The following is a 17,984-nucleotide window of genomic DNA, read 5'->3' as shown; positions in this document are numbered from 1 at the left end:
ACCTAAGGATACGTGACCGTTGCATGTTGCATTGGCTGTGTTTTGAAAGCAAACTGTACCAGAAAATGCTCACCACAGGCAAATTAACTGCCAACTCAACTTGTGCAACCATTTCTCTTTACATGTACGTAGTGGAATGAACTAATTAATTAAGCCCCTCAAAACAGGAATACATAGCAGTGCTCTTGTTAGAAAATTTTTCACTGGAATGCAGCTGAGCCTTCCAAATTACAAACAAAACAAAAGTGAAAAGCCTCCTGAAAATCTGGCTACCACCCTCTAAAATTAGTGCAGGCATCGTTGCTGACAGTTATGAATGAATGATATAAAAAGCAAGAGAAGGCCATAATGGATGGATGTGAGAGCCACCCCTATTTGACCCTTCCATTAAAGCCCTGTTCAGGACCTCGGTGTTGAGCCGGCTGGGTTGGTGACAAATTAACATTGTCACCATCGATGACCAAACTCCCTGTCAGAATCAAACAGTGATCATACGTAAGTTCAGACGGGGGGCTTTGCAAAACCCAACCCATAAGCACCTTCATGCACAGAGCCGAGGCGAACGAGGCGGTTCCAGTCTCTTCCGTGGCCTACGAAAAGAATAATTAGCTTAATTTAATACATACCCACTTAGAGAAAAAGAAGGAAAATGGAGCGTGAGGAGCCATTGCGGAAAATGTCGTTGTCATCATCATCCCCATCGTTGTGCGAGTCAGAAGTGGAGGAGATCAAGCGCATGCCATTGACGCCACCACCAAAGAAGAGCCAAAAGCGCCTGTCAAAGCAACTTTCCATGTGCGAGACCTCGCGTGACATTGAATGGGAGAGGCGACGCCACCGGTTTCTTAGACAGGAGCGCAAAAAGAATGTCATTAACGATTTCGATAGTCTCACTGACGAGGACTTGCATGAGCTCAAAGGGTGTATAGAGCTTGGGTTTGGGTTCAACGAGGAAGATGGTCAGGAACTATGCAGCACCTTACCTGCTCTCGACCTTTACTTTGCAGTGAATCGACAATTGCCAACGAGTTCTGTCTCGACTCCGCAAAGTCGTGACTCATTATCCCCAATGGGTGGCCGGTCTTCAACTTTCGGGAGCCCAAGGAGTGACTCCGATTCATGGAAGATCTGTACTCCAGGTAAAGTCTGCGTATTCCAATATACATTAATCATTCAATTTCAGAGCCTCATTTTTTAATTTTGCCTATTCCATTTTATGTTTTTAATGTTTTCTTTTTTCATGGCTTCTAGGGGATAATCCTCAACAAGTCAAGACGAAGTTGAGGCATTGGGCACAAGCTGTTGCTTGTTCTGTGATGCAGTCATTTTGAAAGATTGGATAACTTGTATAGCTAGACAAATCATTCTAGAATAAGGCAGAAAGAGAGAACACAAACGGGGCAGAGATAGAGAGAGACGGTGCTGCTTTTAGCTTTCAAGTTAATTTCCTATAATAGTACTGTGCTGTTCATACCATTGTCAACATGAAAGAATGGTACAGCTTAATTTCCGGAGAGTTTTGCTATAGAGGCAAGAGGAGTTCATTAGCATTGACGTTGAAAACGTTGTTTAGAAGATTCTGATTTTCCCCAATTCTGTTTCTGCTCATCTTGATCTCTTTTTGTTTGGAATCCTATATATAGCTCGGGTACCACAAAACCCTTCTGCAACCAAATTTAGCGTCAGGCTTGTGTAAATGAAAGCATCATTGGCAAATTGAATCCTAGTATATCACGTACTGTTGAGATGATCATGAACAATTAAAGGAAAATACCATACCATCTTTTTCTTGCCCAAAGTTATGCTCATGTGATAGTTATACGCAGGGCCGGCTAATACTGTAGGGTTTATTACATTAATTAATAATTACACTCGTGTTGACTCTTTTAAATTAAACTAATAAATTTAGTCAAGGAAAATTATGAGGTGTTGTTCGAGAATGGATAACGTGCATGGAACTTTCATCCTATTATAATTCATATATCATTGAAATTGTTGACATATGCACTAATTTTTACTGGCAGTGTCCTCTAATAAAATAAGAGTATCATGTGTCCACACTCTAAGCCGGCTGGTTTAAATATATATGAATATATGTAATAGTAATGAAATGATTTAAGTTAAGATATTTTATTGAATTTTAGAAAAAGAAAAAATTTTGAATAAAAATATTATAAAGTTAAAAAATTATTTGAATATTATTTTTAATTAATATCATTTTGTTTGGAATTAAGTATGAGAAAGTTGTATAGCTAGAGTTTTGTATTTTATTTGAGTGTTTATAAAAGTTGTAATAGTTAGATAACAGTTAGATGAAAAAGTTAAAAATTAAAAATTAAAAAGTATTTTATATTTCATGAGTGATATTTGAAAATGAAATATTTGAAAATATTGAAAATACTTGAAAACAGATATATTCCCAAACGAGTCATGCATGAGATGTTGCATCTCTTTCGAGAGCCTTTTATCTTGTACATTTCACTCTTTAACGAGTCATGCAAAACTAAAGTATTGATTCTTAGGGCATGTTTGGGAGTGAGATGAGAATTTTGTGTTTTGTTTTGAAGTTTAAAATATTATGTTTTAATATTATTATTGTTTTGGGATTTGAAAAAAGTGTATTGAGATTTGAAAAAGTTGAATTATTTATTCTATTTTGTATAGGGATTTGAAAAATGTGTAATGATGATATGAGAATTTTGTATTTTGTGTCACCCCCCAAACCTACCCTCGCATCTCTTTCGAGAGACTGATGCCTTTTATCTTGTACATTTCATGACTCTTTGACTCTAGTACCTACGAAGGCTCGCTCAGCTTATTATGTAGGAGGAAATGGGGTACTTGCTTACAAGTTACAACTTTCCGAAATTGCATGAAACATCAATTTTTTTTTGTTAAACATAGCACGAAACAACAAGGGTGAATCCAAACCAGAAAATTACAACATAAAACTCACTAGTTCTAATGAAATCCTTGGTGGTTGCTAAGACTAAGGCTGCAACCCGGCCCGTCACAACCAAGTTTACACCTTATCCGCTCTATTTATGGTGCCAAACCGAATAGACCCGACCCGATTAAAATAGACTCAGGTCGAACCCGTATGACCCGACCTTTACCAAACAAAAAAAACACCTAACTTTCTGCACATCGATTTATCTAAGATTTAAGCCTCAAATTACAATATCAATCTCCATCGATCTCATTTTCTTCTCAATCTCAAGAAAAAACCCCAAAAAATAAAAAATGAAAAGAGCAAACTTTGCAGAAGTCATTCGGATGCAGTCGTTTGCAGAAGCGGTAGTAGCAAACAAGAATAGTAGATATTCAATCTTCCTCCTCGCCCTCATTCTCGACAATGTTGAAGTAAACATTCTTGTCCTTGTTGGCAGCAATCACCCGAAGCTAGTCCCTCACATTGTGCTTCTTCAAGTACTTGAGATACCTTTTAGAGAAGTTGCTGTCAGAGGTGATAGAGATTTTGCTCTTTTCGCAGACGACGGTGATGGATTCACAGAGAGCGCCAGCCTTGCCTCCGACCTTGATCCCTGGAGGAACTTCTCAAGTGAGGCAAGATCCATGATCTTTTCCTCAACCGGCTTCGTGCAGTCAATCACGAATGTGGCTCCCTTCTTCTTCCCCTTTGGTCCCACCGCTATTGCCCCGCGACTCATTTTCGCTGTGATTCTTCACTCCACAGACACGAGAGATAAGGGAAGGATTTTTCGCTCGGGAATTGGAGTTGGGGGTGGCTAGGGTTTGATAAGTTTGTATTTATATTCGGACGGGTTGACACTAATGTAAACAACCCGCGTAACTAATCGGGTTGGAAACCAATCAGATAACGAACCGATAAAAGCCGGGTCGGGTCATTTTAAATGAGCCCAACGGGTTTTCGGGTAATCTGCACAGCCCTAGCTAAGACTATTAACTTAAAGAAAAAATATTAAAAATACACATTCTCATCTCTATTAATTTAACACATAAACAAAGGGTTAAACATAACTAAGAACATAATTTAAACTCAAAAAAAAAAAAAAGGTAAAGCCATAAAAAAAAATTTCTTACAAAAAAAACAAAAAAACTACATAACCGATGCAAAACAAGGTAGAAATATGTCTCACCTTCTCGGTTGTGGGTTGCATAATTTGGGTTATTTATACCCTTCCTCCACTTAGTTACACACCCAACTAAACAAGAGTACAAGAAGTAATATGTGAGAAAAATAAAACTTGGAAGCCACTAGGCGAAATCTAGACAGGAGTTTGGGAACTAGGTTTTCCAAAAACTTTTCCTAAAAATAAAAGGCCACGATTTGATCTAAGCTTCAATCCAACTACAAGGAGTTTGGGAACTAGGTTTGTTACCTAATTTCACTACAACAAAACCCAGTATTTGCGTTGATTTCTTTACCGGTGCTCTCGATTTCAACGCAAATACACGATTTGGGCGTTGCTTTAACGTCGCCCATAAAGTCACGGCAATATGTGATTTATTGCAGCGACTCTATATCCGTCGTAATATATGTCTCCACAATAGATCTATTACATCTTAAAATCATTTTGTTGCGGGGATTGTTGCAGTTGCTGCAACAAATATTTAAAACGTTTGGTTGTTGCGACAGTTGTTTCGCCGCAACAACCAAACCCTATATAAACTTATTTTCCCTCTTCCCCCACCCACCCTTGCGCAGTTCGTAAAAGGGAAAACCCTTTCATCTATGATTTATGTTTGGTAGACCATTTTGCTTGTAGTAATACTAGGCGTTGGTACTATTAGGATGCAATTACAGTAGACAAAATTGATTCTTTCATTCCTTTATGTCCAGGAAACTTGTACCAATGTTGTTGTGTTTGCCGTGTTTGCTGTGTTTGGTTGGTGATGTGCTTAGATTGTGCTTTGAAATGTGTTATGTTTCTCCCTAGTAGATTGTTTCATTGGATGACTCATTTACATGTTCTTTCTTCATGAAGTATACATGTAAATGCAAGCACATGCTTCGAACATCTTCTTCATTTTCTTACTTTGTGCTTTCTAGTATCAACTAAGGAGGAATTTTATCCTTCTTTTTGGAAAAATGTACATTTCCTCACAACCCAATGGTATGATATTTTTAATAACATGGCTTTATGTTGAACCAGCTCTTAAACCCCTTCTCTTGTCCTATTCAGATTATGATGTGCAATATCTATAATACTGAAATTACATATGATGCTCATACTTTGCAATATCGACGTAGTGTGGACCTAATTATTTTAAAAATGGTTCTAAACCTTAATTCTAGAACGGTTAGTCTCTCATCAACAACTCTATTGATTCTTGGACTTCTACTTAGTAATAAGGAACACTAGAAGTCTATCCAATTTATAATGTTCTGAAGGAAAATACAGGTCATGTTTGTTGCATCTAATGCATTTGTAACATACTCATGGATTTCTATATGTGTTGTATGTGCATGGGTGAGTTTGCGCATGCTCATAATAACGACTTTATGGAGACTTGTATGGTTGTTAAGGGGGAAATGATTTCTCATATCCCTTCTTTAATAGATATGCATCCTACCATAAAGAGAGGAATACGTGGGCGAGGGGAGAAATTTATCCGCCTAAGGCATGGGAGGGCAATAATACAAGATCAGTACCACCACAAAATCCACCCACACTAAGAGACGATAACGACGACTCATCATCAGATGACTCAACCCAACCGTTGGACGTAGTCACAGAGACTAAGTTCCCTAAACAAATCAATAGTACAGGTACATATCCTTATGTCAATTATTTTTTGGTATAAATGAATTTAATGTAGCTTAATTATCCATCATGAATGATTGTATAATTGGTACTAACATATTTGTGATTGATTTAATTTAGTACTTGCCACTAGGAAACAAGGTCGTGGGCGAGCGAAAATGACTAAATTTGATATGCTCCGAAAGATTGGTCCAATTCCTTTGCTTATTAAGAATGGGGACACAAAGGTTTCATGCCAGCATGCAAGCATTTTTAATGGAACAGTCACATGGATCGTGAAACATTACACTAACACAGGGTATGCTCGTTGGAATGACGTGATAGAAGTTGAACAAGAAGAGTTGTGCAGCTGTGTCAAAGTAAGCTTGTTAATAAATTGTAGATGTCTATCAATTTATTTTGTAGTAACTAATGAATAATCACTTTTTATTAATGACTCTAAGCCATTAATAACCAGTAAACAAATAATTGTTTGCAATAATTTAGGCTGACTTTGTATTACAATGGGAGAAGTTAAATCATCGATCAACTACGTAGGACGTTTAATTCTTTTCACTACAAGTTGCACAAGAACTACACCAACTATGAAAGTCATAAAATGGCTTTGGCAAAAGTACTAATTTGGTGGACGCAAAGGTGTGGAAGAATTTATGTGATCGGTGGGATAGCAAGGACTTCAAGGTAATATTATTGGACCAATATTATGGATTTTAGTCTAATGATATATTAGCCTAATGGCTTCAAAATCAATAATACTTTGACTACTTATACATTGTATTGTATGTAGCAGGCGCATTCACTATAGAGCAAGGCGAATTGTGAGAAGCAGCGAACTAACCACACAGCTGGGAGGAAGTCCATTGTATGAATAATTGAGGGGTAACATGTATTTAAATGTTACTTGCAATAAATTTCAGTTTGTGAAGAGGTCAATGACTAGTAAATACATATCATATTAGGTGCGGGTCTTGCACTTTAAATATTATGCATGCAATATTTGACTAGTCTATGGTCGAAATGTGAGTTAGGTTGTGGAACTGTTATATCTAGTTTGAAAAGATCTATATATATGTCATTCCATTTAATTTATCTTTAGTTTAAATTGTACATTGTTGAGTATTTAACAATGATCTAATTGTTAGTTTCTTCGTGTGACACTTCATTTCTTTTTTATCATATGGAAGAACAAGATGGTGGAAAAGCTTCATGAGTTGCCACCAAAAGAGCGAACGAAGGAGGTAGTAGTTGTTGTGTTTAGGGAGGTTCTGGGAAAAAGAGCTAAAGGTGATGCTAGAAGGTGCAAGTGGTCTGTGTGCTTGTGAGAATGGGGGTGGCCTTTCCCAAGATGCACAGTTTTACAAGTCCCAGTTTGAGGCAATGAAGGCTTATATGCAAGAATTATTGAAAATAAAATACAAGATGAATTTGAGAAGTTTATGACAGCTTCACTTTCATAGCAACAATCCCATGGGGAGTCTCCAAGCATGACTCCGGGATCTGTTGGCCTTTTAACTGTTTTTATGACACCTCTTGTGTCTTTTTTATCATTTTGACGATCACGGGAGTAGTATGGGCATCTTGTTGGCTGCAAGTATGAGGAAGTGATAGTAGCATGTATATTTAGATGTTGGATGAAGACAATGTGCATAAATTCGTATCATATTACATGGAATTTTTGCCATCAAATGGGTGGGTTTTGCACTGATTATGTAAATGCACTCGGGGGTTTGGGAGAAGTAAGTGGATCACTATATATACCTCTCAAGTTAAATAGAAATGACATACTAGGAGTGCAAAATAATAGTTTTGTTAAGGTTTTTTTACCTATTTGCAGGGAAAATGGTCTTCTTGTGGACACATAAAGTTGTCGTTAGGGGAGAGAATGGGTGGTTCATTCCTTTTGACTAAAGAGACCCAGTATAGCATATAAGCCACATACAGCTGGTCACTACAGATATATATTTTAATAATACAAGTCTATCTGGTTTAAATGACAAGGTTTGAGATGCAGCATGATAGTTTTGGGTTGCTTATTCAAAAAAGTGTTGACATTAGACTAAGGTAGAACAAATAATAAAGTTAGAGTTGGTTAATGTAATGTAGAACTAATTTCCGGACTTGCTATATTGACCCATTATTTCTTTATAGAATATCATAAGAGTTTCTTAACATTGGGTGGTTTGGTGCCTTGTACTTGTGATGCTTTAATGGTCTGATTTTTTATATGCATGGTTGCCTTGTACTGTATGGTTTATCAATTTTCGTTACTAATGATATTAGCAAATTTGTATGGTTAGAGAATTAAAATAATATCATATGTCATATGTCAAGTATTTTTATTTTTCCCTTTAGGCCTCGTTTGTATTCGTAACTCATCTCGACCCACCTCAACTCATTTTATCTCATCATTACAACTTTCTCAAATTCCCACACAAAATATAATAAACAATTCAACTTTTTCAAATTTCAAAATAACTTTCTCAAATTTTCACACAAAATATAATAAATAATTCAACTTTTATTCTACTATTCATAAACTATCTCAACCCATCTCAACTCATCTCTGAATCCAAACCACTCCTTAGTAGAAATCGTGAAGTATCCAATTCTGATCTGCACTAAATTATGAGTTGGATACTTTGAGTTGAAATTTATTAACCCAGCTTTGCTAGTTTATTTAATAGAACATTGTTAACATTTGTAGTGACTTTGAACGGAATGACTACTTTGTTAGGGTTGGACGTGTGGCAATAACATGTCTGCATGTTTATAGGAAAGTTACTTTCAAAAACCTTTAGATTGTTTATTCCAAAAGAACCTGTATATGTCATTACTATTTAATATTACTTGGTTTATTTAATTGTATAAAGGTACAATTAATGAGAATGTAGGTTGTTTGTTGGATTGAAAGATGGATGATGCTTCACTTACCGGCCTGGTCAAGGATATCAACTATCAACGTCAGTAGCGGAAACATTGGGTGGCTTATGTGCAACTGGATGTTTCCTGTGTATAGCAACTCTAGTGGTTTTTAAATGTTATTGTCTATGTAACATTGGCTTCCAGTTTGTTTATTATAGACTGATTGGTCTCACATTCCCATGAATGCCCTTAGTGGTGCTACGTTTATGGCATTTACGATATGTGTAGATGCTTTACCTATAAATGAATATATGTAGATTAGTGGGAAAATTTGTGTGACGCCCCTAGCTCCTGCTTGGGATTAAATGGTGACTAAAGCATCGGAATATATAATACAAGACTACGTACCCTCGTACATGACAATTAAGATGCAATGTACCTATTGATATCGAACAGTATGCGGTATATCGTAGCGGAAATTCTACTTAGGTCAAATAAACAAGACAAATATTATGGTACCGAAGCACATAAATCGCAAAGCAGAAATTTTCATAATAGTCATCAAAAGACTTCATTGTTCCAAAAGAAACTCCCAAAACGTGGTACCATCACATCGAGTGTCATCAAAATGTGTCATTCATCAAAAGGGTCCCATAACATAAGTCCTTTAGTGAGGCCGATCCTACTTGGCCTTGTCCTGATTCAAAATCTAAGGAGTCCCAGGAGAGATGCAAGATCTCTCAAGAGTCGTCTATTTTGGAAAGGTTGGAACTTGCTAACCAATTCATCACTGAAGTGTTGTAGCTTTTTGAGCACCTAAGGAGGATTTTGAATCAGGACAAGGCCAAGTAGGATCGGCCTCACTAAAGGACTTATGTTGTGGGATCCCTTTTGATGAATGACTTATTTTGATAACACTCGATGTAGTGATTCCAGGTTTTGAGAGTCTCTTTTGGAACAATTAAGTCTTTTGATGACTATTATGAAATTTCTGCTTTGGGATTTATGTGCTTCGGTACCATGATATATGTCTTATTTATTTGACCTAACTAGACTTTCCACTGCAATATACTGTATACTGCTAATTATCAATAGGTACATTGCATCTTAACTGTCATGTATGAGGGTTATATAGTCTTGTGTTACATGCCCCGACGCTTTAGTAACTATTCAATTCCAAGTGGGGGCCGGTGGCACCACAAAACCACACTGCCCCCATATTCACCTCGCTAATGCTAGTAAGTTCTTTGTTGACTTTGTTCTAATCAATTTCTGTTGTCTCTGTTGTTGTCGATGCCAACCATTCTCCTGCGATGCCCTCTCTCTCTAGGTTTTAGGCCATGATCGACAGAGGCCACCGGAGTCAACGTGCGCCTCTCACCACCAAGTTATACCTCAGTCTCTATCCACCACTCCGTTCAATTGTAAGTCTTTCAATCGTGTACTACCTCACCATTTTTAAACTAGATTTTGATGTCATTTCTATGTTTCAATGCATCTAAAGCTTTCCTAGGTAATGTCATCTCACTCATGAATTGCCAAGGTAGTGTCGTCTCACTCACGAAATTTGACGAGCCCTTACAACGAAATCTGGGTAAGGTAACTGAGCGTAGTCTTGTGTTTACATTGCTGCTACCGTAACTTGTACGTTTAGCACCTATTGGATGTTGTATGGTCTCTATTTATATGTTAGAAATTGTAGAGTTTGTGATTTTATGGATGGTTGGCGTTTGTAGGGTCTTTTGATTGTAATGTTGTCAACATAGGAACGGATGTAATTAAAATGTGGGCTATTTTGTATAACATGTTGGCAATAAGTTTGTGAACAATAGTGTGATTGTGGTAAAGGTGTTACGACCCGGCCCAATAATTCCAAGATCGGAATATTGATAATTTTTATTAGGCCTAAGTTATGTTTAATGGGTCCAAAAATATTTAAATGGATTATAAAATTTTATTAGGCTTAATAATTAAATTTAAGCCTATTCTATATTAATAAACCGTGAACTCCACGCCATGCACGTCTTCATCATCAAAGTTCACTAGGATTACAACTCTACGTAAGCCCTCTTCACGTTAAAACTTCTTAAACAAATAATATATAACATATACCTGCTTCTCCTTCGTGAGAATATTTTAAGTCGCGATACCCAACCTTCCTCAAGTCGTCGCTATGTTCTCCCTACCTTGATTTTTCTTCTTCCACGGCATAAACCTAAACTAGTCACACCTCACATACCTCATGTTACAACCAGGACCAAAACACCACGCGCGCTGAAAACCACCCACCATCCCTTCCTCCCTCACAACTCACGGCCTCCACTCAGTGGCTGCCACCACATCCCCTCAAACCAACGCACGCCCAAGCCCCAAGTCCTCCACCGTGAGTCTCTCCCTCCAAGCCGCAAAATAGTAGCTTCATCCCCTCACACGACAAACAGCCTCCATGCACGACCAGTGCACCACCCCTCAGCCTTCATGTTAAAATTCTTTCCTCCATGCTGCAGTAGTCATGGACAGCCACGGAAAAATAGCCTTTGCATGCTCTTTTATGTCCAACCACCCCGTGTTGTAGAAAGCTCCTCCACGTCTCCTCCCTCAGCCACAACACCATGTCGAGCCACCACCTCCTCCTTATGCACTGCCCTGCAAGCACCTCACCAGTATCTCTCCATGCCAGCAACCACCGTACGGGTTGCCCTACACATCCACCAATGCATCAACATCACTCCGTTAAGCCCCTATTTCAAGAAAAAAAAAAAACAGAGACCTCCATAGCAAACCAAACCGAGAGCCACGACCTATGCCTTGCAACAGTAAGGCCACACCGCCACCGCCAGCTGCAACAGAGGGAGCCAAAGAATAATTATCCACCATCAAACACCGCCCAGCCCACACATTGCCCCCCGTACGTGAGTCTCTCTCTATTTCTCGGTTTATGTCTCTCCTTCCCGTTAGCTCTCTCTCTCTCTCTCTCTCTCTCTCTCTCTCTCTCTCTCTACGTTAGTTCACTCTCCCTCCCGACGTCAATCTCTGATCACTCTCTCAAGTAAAATAGCTGGTATGTATATTTGATTATGGGCCAGGCAAATTGGAATAGGTCATGGGCTTGCAAATACGTTACGAGTTTAATGGATTATATGGAAGTATGATGGTTTAGGCCCATGAAAGAATTAGACTATTTTTACAGTTAGCAGGATTTTAGGATTTATGAAAATATAGATTAATTTAGAAATTTAGGTTTTGAGTACGAAGTACGTCTTAAGTTAGAAATTTACAAAAGTTACGTCTATTTTATAGGTAATCAGTCGTGCTTCGGAAATATTAGATTAGCGCTACGAGGTAAGTAGTATGATCATACCTTTACACATACGTAAGGTAAACGGCATGTCTTCTATAAAAATATTATGCATGTACGCCCTCCATTGGAAGTCCCTTTTTATATACCCAAGTCATGATAAAATTATGAAAATTCATGATTTTATAAAAGGAGTTATGCATCAAAATATTTATGAAAATTTATGATTTTATGTAAGAATTATGCATTAAAATATTTATAAAAAGTCATGCATGATTTTATGTGAAGATTTATGGATTAAAATATTTATGAAAACTCATGATTTTATGTGAAGAAACATGTATCACAGAATTTTATGAAAGAATGCGATGTCATTTGAAATCTATGATGTGACAAATATGCAAGTATGATTATGATGAAGTATGAATGAAATATGCAATTTCACTTGAAATCTATGATATGACAAGATATGACAAGTATGCAAGTATAATTATGATGAAGTATGAATGATAAGATATGTAACGGTCTATGTTATGATATGAATAAGGTACTATATGTTATCGGCATATTGCATTGTCAGGTTATACATGCTGGTAATGCACCCAGTGTGTCTTTCTTATGTATGGATTCCAGAACCCGTGGCCAATGGTGGAATTGGAATCTACTTAGATTCGCTAACCCTAACTCACGGGAGTCAACAGTATGTATCAGCCTATGACAAGTGAAAGATAAGTTCACGTTCATGTTATTCACGTATATAATTTATGAGTATAAATATTTTTTAAGAAAACCATATGTTTATTATGTTTACCGTAAGATGTGTTACTTATTGAGTATTCGACTCATTTTTGTATGTTCTTATGTTTTTAAACCACCCTAGGTGATGACATTTATGAAGATGAGACTACAGGACATGACTTGTTCCAGGGAGGCAAGGCAGAGACTTAGATAGTTTATGTTATGCTTAGTTTTATGATTTTAGTTTAATAATTTATTTTAATAAGCATATGAGACTTTATTGATTTTAAATAAGTGCTTCCGCATACTTGCTTTTGGATTTTAAGTATTTAATAAAGATGGAATTTATTTATTTATTTATGGGATCTTTCATATCTGGCGCTTTGTTAGAAGAAAAGTTTTTAAGTCAAAGTTTGGTAGCACACTAGTTCCCCGAAAATTTAAAAAAAAAATGACTTTATTGGGGAGTGAGATGTTACAAAATGGTTAAGTGAATTTGACGAGGATGAGCTAATCTTTTTGTGGAATAGTGAATTTTTAGATGTTGTGATGTGGCCATTATGGAACCGAGGCACTATGATTGATTTAATCTATTGTTCGGATTATGGAATTCTTGTTAGTTAGTTTGGTTTTGTACTTGTGTAGGCTATTAACATGTTAATGACTAATTCTTTTGTTTAGGTTGTAATACTACTAGAGTTCAGGTTCAAGGCTTAGATAGTGCAAGAGTCTGGTAAACAACGCTCCTATAATAGATTTTGCCTAAAATTGACTGAGGCTAATTTTGTGAAGAATTTGCATATTTTGTTATGAACACAACCTTAGTAATTTTATGCACTACTCTTTGTATTTGAATATGAAAAGGAAATTTTCTATCATGACTAGTGTAAACATGAGCATTTTTGGTACTCAGTTCTCAATTGTAGAAAAAGAGTGTATATGAAATCTAAAAATTTGTATATAATCATATGATATTTATTTGTTCAGTACTCAGTTTTGATATAGTATGATATGTTGCATTTGAAAACCCTATGACATGACATTCTGTTTCTACTTCTATCCCGACCTTGTCATAGATGTAAAATTATGGCCTGTATTATTATCTTGGTACCAACACCTTTATTTGTGGTGCAACCACTTTAAAAACAAAGTAATTTTTGAGTCTCCTTTCCTATGTGCACACTCAGCATGCCAAGTTTAAAATAGAGAATTTAACATGATTTTTTTGCTTGGTTGGCCGCCAAGTTTGCACAACCCTACCACGGGGCTAAACATGGAATCTGTTTTGTTATGATGATGTTCAATTATGCTTATGCCAAAGGACCTTTGTCTATATTATTATTATTATTGTAAATAATGTTTTTATGAAATATCGCTCGATTATTCTGTTTGTTCTATATATAGTAATTGGCTTATGATTACATATTAGTATATGTTTGTTGCTTACTGAGTTGTTGATAACTCACCAAATTATCTCTATAATTTTTCAGATGATTTTGAGGGTTTGACTGGAGATCAAGAATAGTAAGCACGAGCGAGATTAGTGGACATAAGGAAATAATTGTCAAATGGTACAAGTGATTATTAGAGAGTCTTATTTAGGAAATTAGTCACTTTCTTTTGATTTGGTATTTTTGGATATTGATGCTTTTATTGAGACTTAGTGGAGTTCTATGTTGGAGTAGTTCATTGATTTCCTTGTAGAGGAACGTATGTACTATAGAGCCTTTGGAGTTTATATTTGTATAGCTGGGATGTGATTTTCAGTGACAAGAACTTACTCTCTGACCCTTCGAGTAGGGTAGCATAGTGGAATGTATGTGCGGGGTAGCCCCCTCCCCGCCCCCATATCCCGGAGCCAGGGTACCTTGCCTCGCATGTCGGGGTGCGGGACGGACTCCCAATCTGCCTCGCCCCCCGTCCACTTCAATAATGAACTACATTCTACTAGATTAAAAAATTATTCATGGGTCTAAAAGTGATCAAAAATACATTTGAGGACTCAATTTGTAAATTTAAATTTGTAAATATGACTATAATTTAAAAATTATGTAGTTTTTTAAATTTGCTAGTACATATCTTGTGTAAGTTGTAGTGTAATACAAGAGTTTCACATTGCTTAAGTGTGAGATTTGTATTGTCAAGACAATTTATAAAAGGATCACTCTACTGCACTACAACTTACATAAAGTATTAAGTAAAAGTTCTACTTAATATATATTATTATATTTATATATAGTAAAAATAATAAATATTTATATTAAAAAAGAAAAAGAGGTGCAGGGCAGGGTGAGGCGGGGCGGAGCATCGAGGTGCGGGGCCTTGCTGCCAACCCCTAGGTAAGGGTTTTCAACCTCCCCCCCCCCCCATCAATGAAATGTTGCCAAGTGTTATTTAAAAATTAAAAAATTAATTAAATAAAAATATGTAAATATTTATTAAAATAAAAATTATCATTGTTATTTAGGTTACATCCACGTGGTAATGACTTATTGACATAATAGCGCCTCATAGCTTGGGAGCATGGGCAAGAACGCTTGGTTGACGCAAGCTACGGCTGTCTTTGGGTAGTGTGATCATTTCACCATTATTTAATATTTTATCATTATTTTTTATCTATTTTTTATTACTATTCATTATTATTAATATTTTATCATTACTTTTTTATTACTTTTTCATTATTATTCATAGATCATCTGAAATTATCTCATTATCCAAACGTAACTTGAGTCAAGGCCTGGTCATGCAACCCAAATAGTTTGTGCCTCGACTACCTTGACACGATCAAGAGATGCTTGTAGAATTAATTGAGATGAAAATTTTGTGAATAATAATAAAATAGTTTATGAATAATAATAAAATGATTTGAATTAAAATGTTTTATTAGATTTTGAGAAATGGGAGAGAAAAAAATTGAATAAAAGTATTATGAAATTAAAATATTGTTATAATATATATTTTTAATATAATTCTTTTTTTGAAATTTGAAAAAGTATTATTTTTTATGTTTTGTTTGAAAGTTTAAGAAAATTGTAATGATTAGGTAATAATTAGATGAAAAAGTTGAATATATGAAATTAAAAAAAGTTTGTATTAGAGTAATGTTTGAGAATAAAATTATAAAAAATTTTGAAATTAAATGAGATGAGTTGATATTAGTTTTCCAAATAAGCCTAAGGTAACGCCTGGTCCTTGTTTTACCTTTATATGTTTTAATATATAAATAATTTTTTTATTTTTTTATAACACGTAGCATCAATTCATTAATGCTAATTAGGGATGTGATCGGTCTAGTTCAGTTTGGGTTTGGACATTTTTAAAAACTAAATTGGTGTATATCGATTTTGAAAATTTAAGAATCGATACCGGACTGATTCAACATTGAAACCAAAACTTCCAATTTTTCCAGTTTCAGTTTGGTCTGGTCCGTTTTCTCTATTTTACGGATAAACAAAATCATATTCCAATAAAACTTTAGCAAGTGATTGACGCATATCCCTAATTTTATGTTATGTTAATATTATATTAAATTTATATTATGTTATATAATTAAAATCCATATGTTATATCAAATTTCAAACGTTATTTTAAACATTATAAGATTAATTTATGTTATATCATATTCAAATTTATATTAAGATTTATAAGATTAATTTTATGTTATAAAATTAGTATACATGAATAATAATATTTTAAAATTTCATGCACAAGACCCTTAGCAAGAAGTTTTCAGCAAATGCACCTCGGGTAATTTAACAAAAAAAATCTCTCATTCCGATGGCTCCTAAATTTGTTTGCATATGAGAGAATTTGAACTTTAGATTTGGGAAAGCATACCCCCAAGTCCAAACCCTTAACCATTGAAGCCAACTCCAGGTTCTGATGTGTCATTTTGTCAAATTTTTAACAATATATTAAAAATTGACATGATTGATTTGATTAATATTAATGAGAGGTTTGGATAGTGAGTTGAGTTAAGGTGAGATGAGATAAGAGTTTAAAATTAAATAAAATATTGTTAAAATATAAATTTTTTAATATTATTTTTATTTTAAAATTTGAAAAAATTGAATTATTTATTATATTTTGTTTAAAAGTTTAGGAACGTTGTAATGATTAGATGAAATAAGATGAGATGAGTTTAGTTGATTTTTTAATACAAACAAGGCCTAACGAGCCTCGTGAGCCTCGTTTGGATTCAGAAAGTATTTTATTTTATTTCATCTCATCTCATTATTATAATTTTCTTAAATTTTCATATAAAATATAATAAACAATTCAACTTTTTCAAATCTTAATTCAACTTTTTAAAATTTTAAAATATTAATAATATTAAAAAATAATATTCTAATAATATTTTATTAAAATTTCAACTTTTATCTAAAATTATCTCATCTCATCTCATCTCACTATACAAACTAGTCCAAATTTGAGTGTAAGCAGCTCATAATTAAAGTTCATGAAATAATGTTTGAATAGATTAACTACAAACATTATTTTAGTATTTAACTCTTTAAACCAATCTATTTAAAAAATTTCACCTATCTTCATAAAACCTGATAAAATCATATTTAATTATTTTTCAAAAAGTTTTATCATGACTTTAACATTGAACCGCACAATACAGAATCACCCACTTTACACAGATCCTCTCTTCTCTCCCAAATCAATCTCCCAGATCCATGCGCACCCTCTCTTCACCCTCTCTCCCTGCCGTTGCCCACACCCATGACCCTCCAATTCGGGGCTTTAGTGTTTGCTTTTCTAATGTCCCGTTATTCAGGTTAATTTATAAATAAATTAAATATTTTGGTCTAAATGGGTAGTAAGAAGAGAAACTCCAGCTCTGTGAAGGAGGAAATGGAGGATCATAAAGATAATGTTGTTTCGAATCTTTTGGAGAGGAAGAAAATAAAGAAGGATAAGAAAACGAATGAAGCATTGTCCATTAAACCCAAGGAGAGAAGGAAGAAGATTATGAAGGCATTGGATAAAGAGAGAACAATCTGTAGATTCTGAGAATGAAGAAGAACACAAAAGATTCAAACAAATAGATGCAGATTTGGGAGAGGGTGAAGATCGTACACCAACGGCACCTTCATCGAATAGTGGCTTGCCCGAGTTGAGTTTCATGTTAGTGTTTTTAAGGACTTGGCATCTATGGATAGTAAAGTAAGGGAAGTGGCTGCTGAAGCAATGGTGAGAGAGTTACAAAAAGTTTAGAAAGTGTATGAGATGATTGATAGTAAGGGCGTAGTTGAGGTTGGATTGAAATTGGATGCTGAGAAGGACGATGGCTTGAAAAATTGTGCGCCTTCTTTGAGACATGCTGTACA

The 17,984-nt window shown here is 35.3% G+C and overlaps 1 protein-coding gene and 1 pseudogene across 1 annotated transcript; one reads left to right on the top strand and one right to left on the bottom strand.

Annotated features, from left to right (window-relative positions):
• Positions 1-355: 355 nt before the first annotated feature.
• On the top strand, positions 356-1,798 carry LOC109018153. The gene is made up of 2 exons (XM_019000333.2): positions 356-1,139; positions 1,252-1,798. Exons 1-2 carry the CDS (start codon positions 650-652, stop codon positions 1,329-1,331), a joined length of 570 nt encoding a protein of 189 aa, XP_018855878.1. The 5' UTR covers positions 356-649; the 3' UTR covers positions 1,332-1,798.
• Positions 1,799-3,324: 1,526 nt separating this feature from the next.
• LOC108995216 lies at positions 3,325-3,671 on the bottom strand (annotated as a pseudogene).
• Between the last annotated feature and the right edge of the window lie 14,313 nt (positions 3,672-17,984).

Source organism: Juglans regia, chromosome 11, assembly GCF_001411555.2.
Source record: "Juglans regia cultivar Chandler chromosome 11, Walnut 2.0, whole genome shotgun sequence".
NCBI classification, from domain to species: Eukaryota; Viridiplantae; Streptophyta; class Magnoliopsida; order Fagales; family Juglandaceae; genus Juglans; species Juglans regia.
Note: the sequence above shows the minus strand (reverse complement) of the source record. Positions and strands in the feature narration are given on the sequence as shown.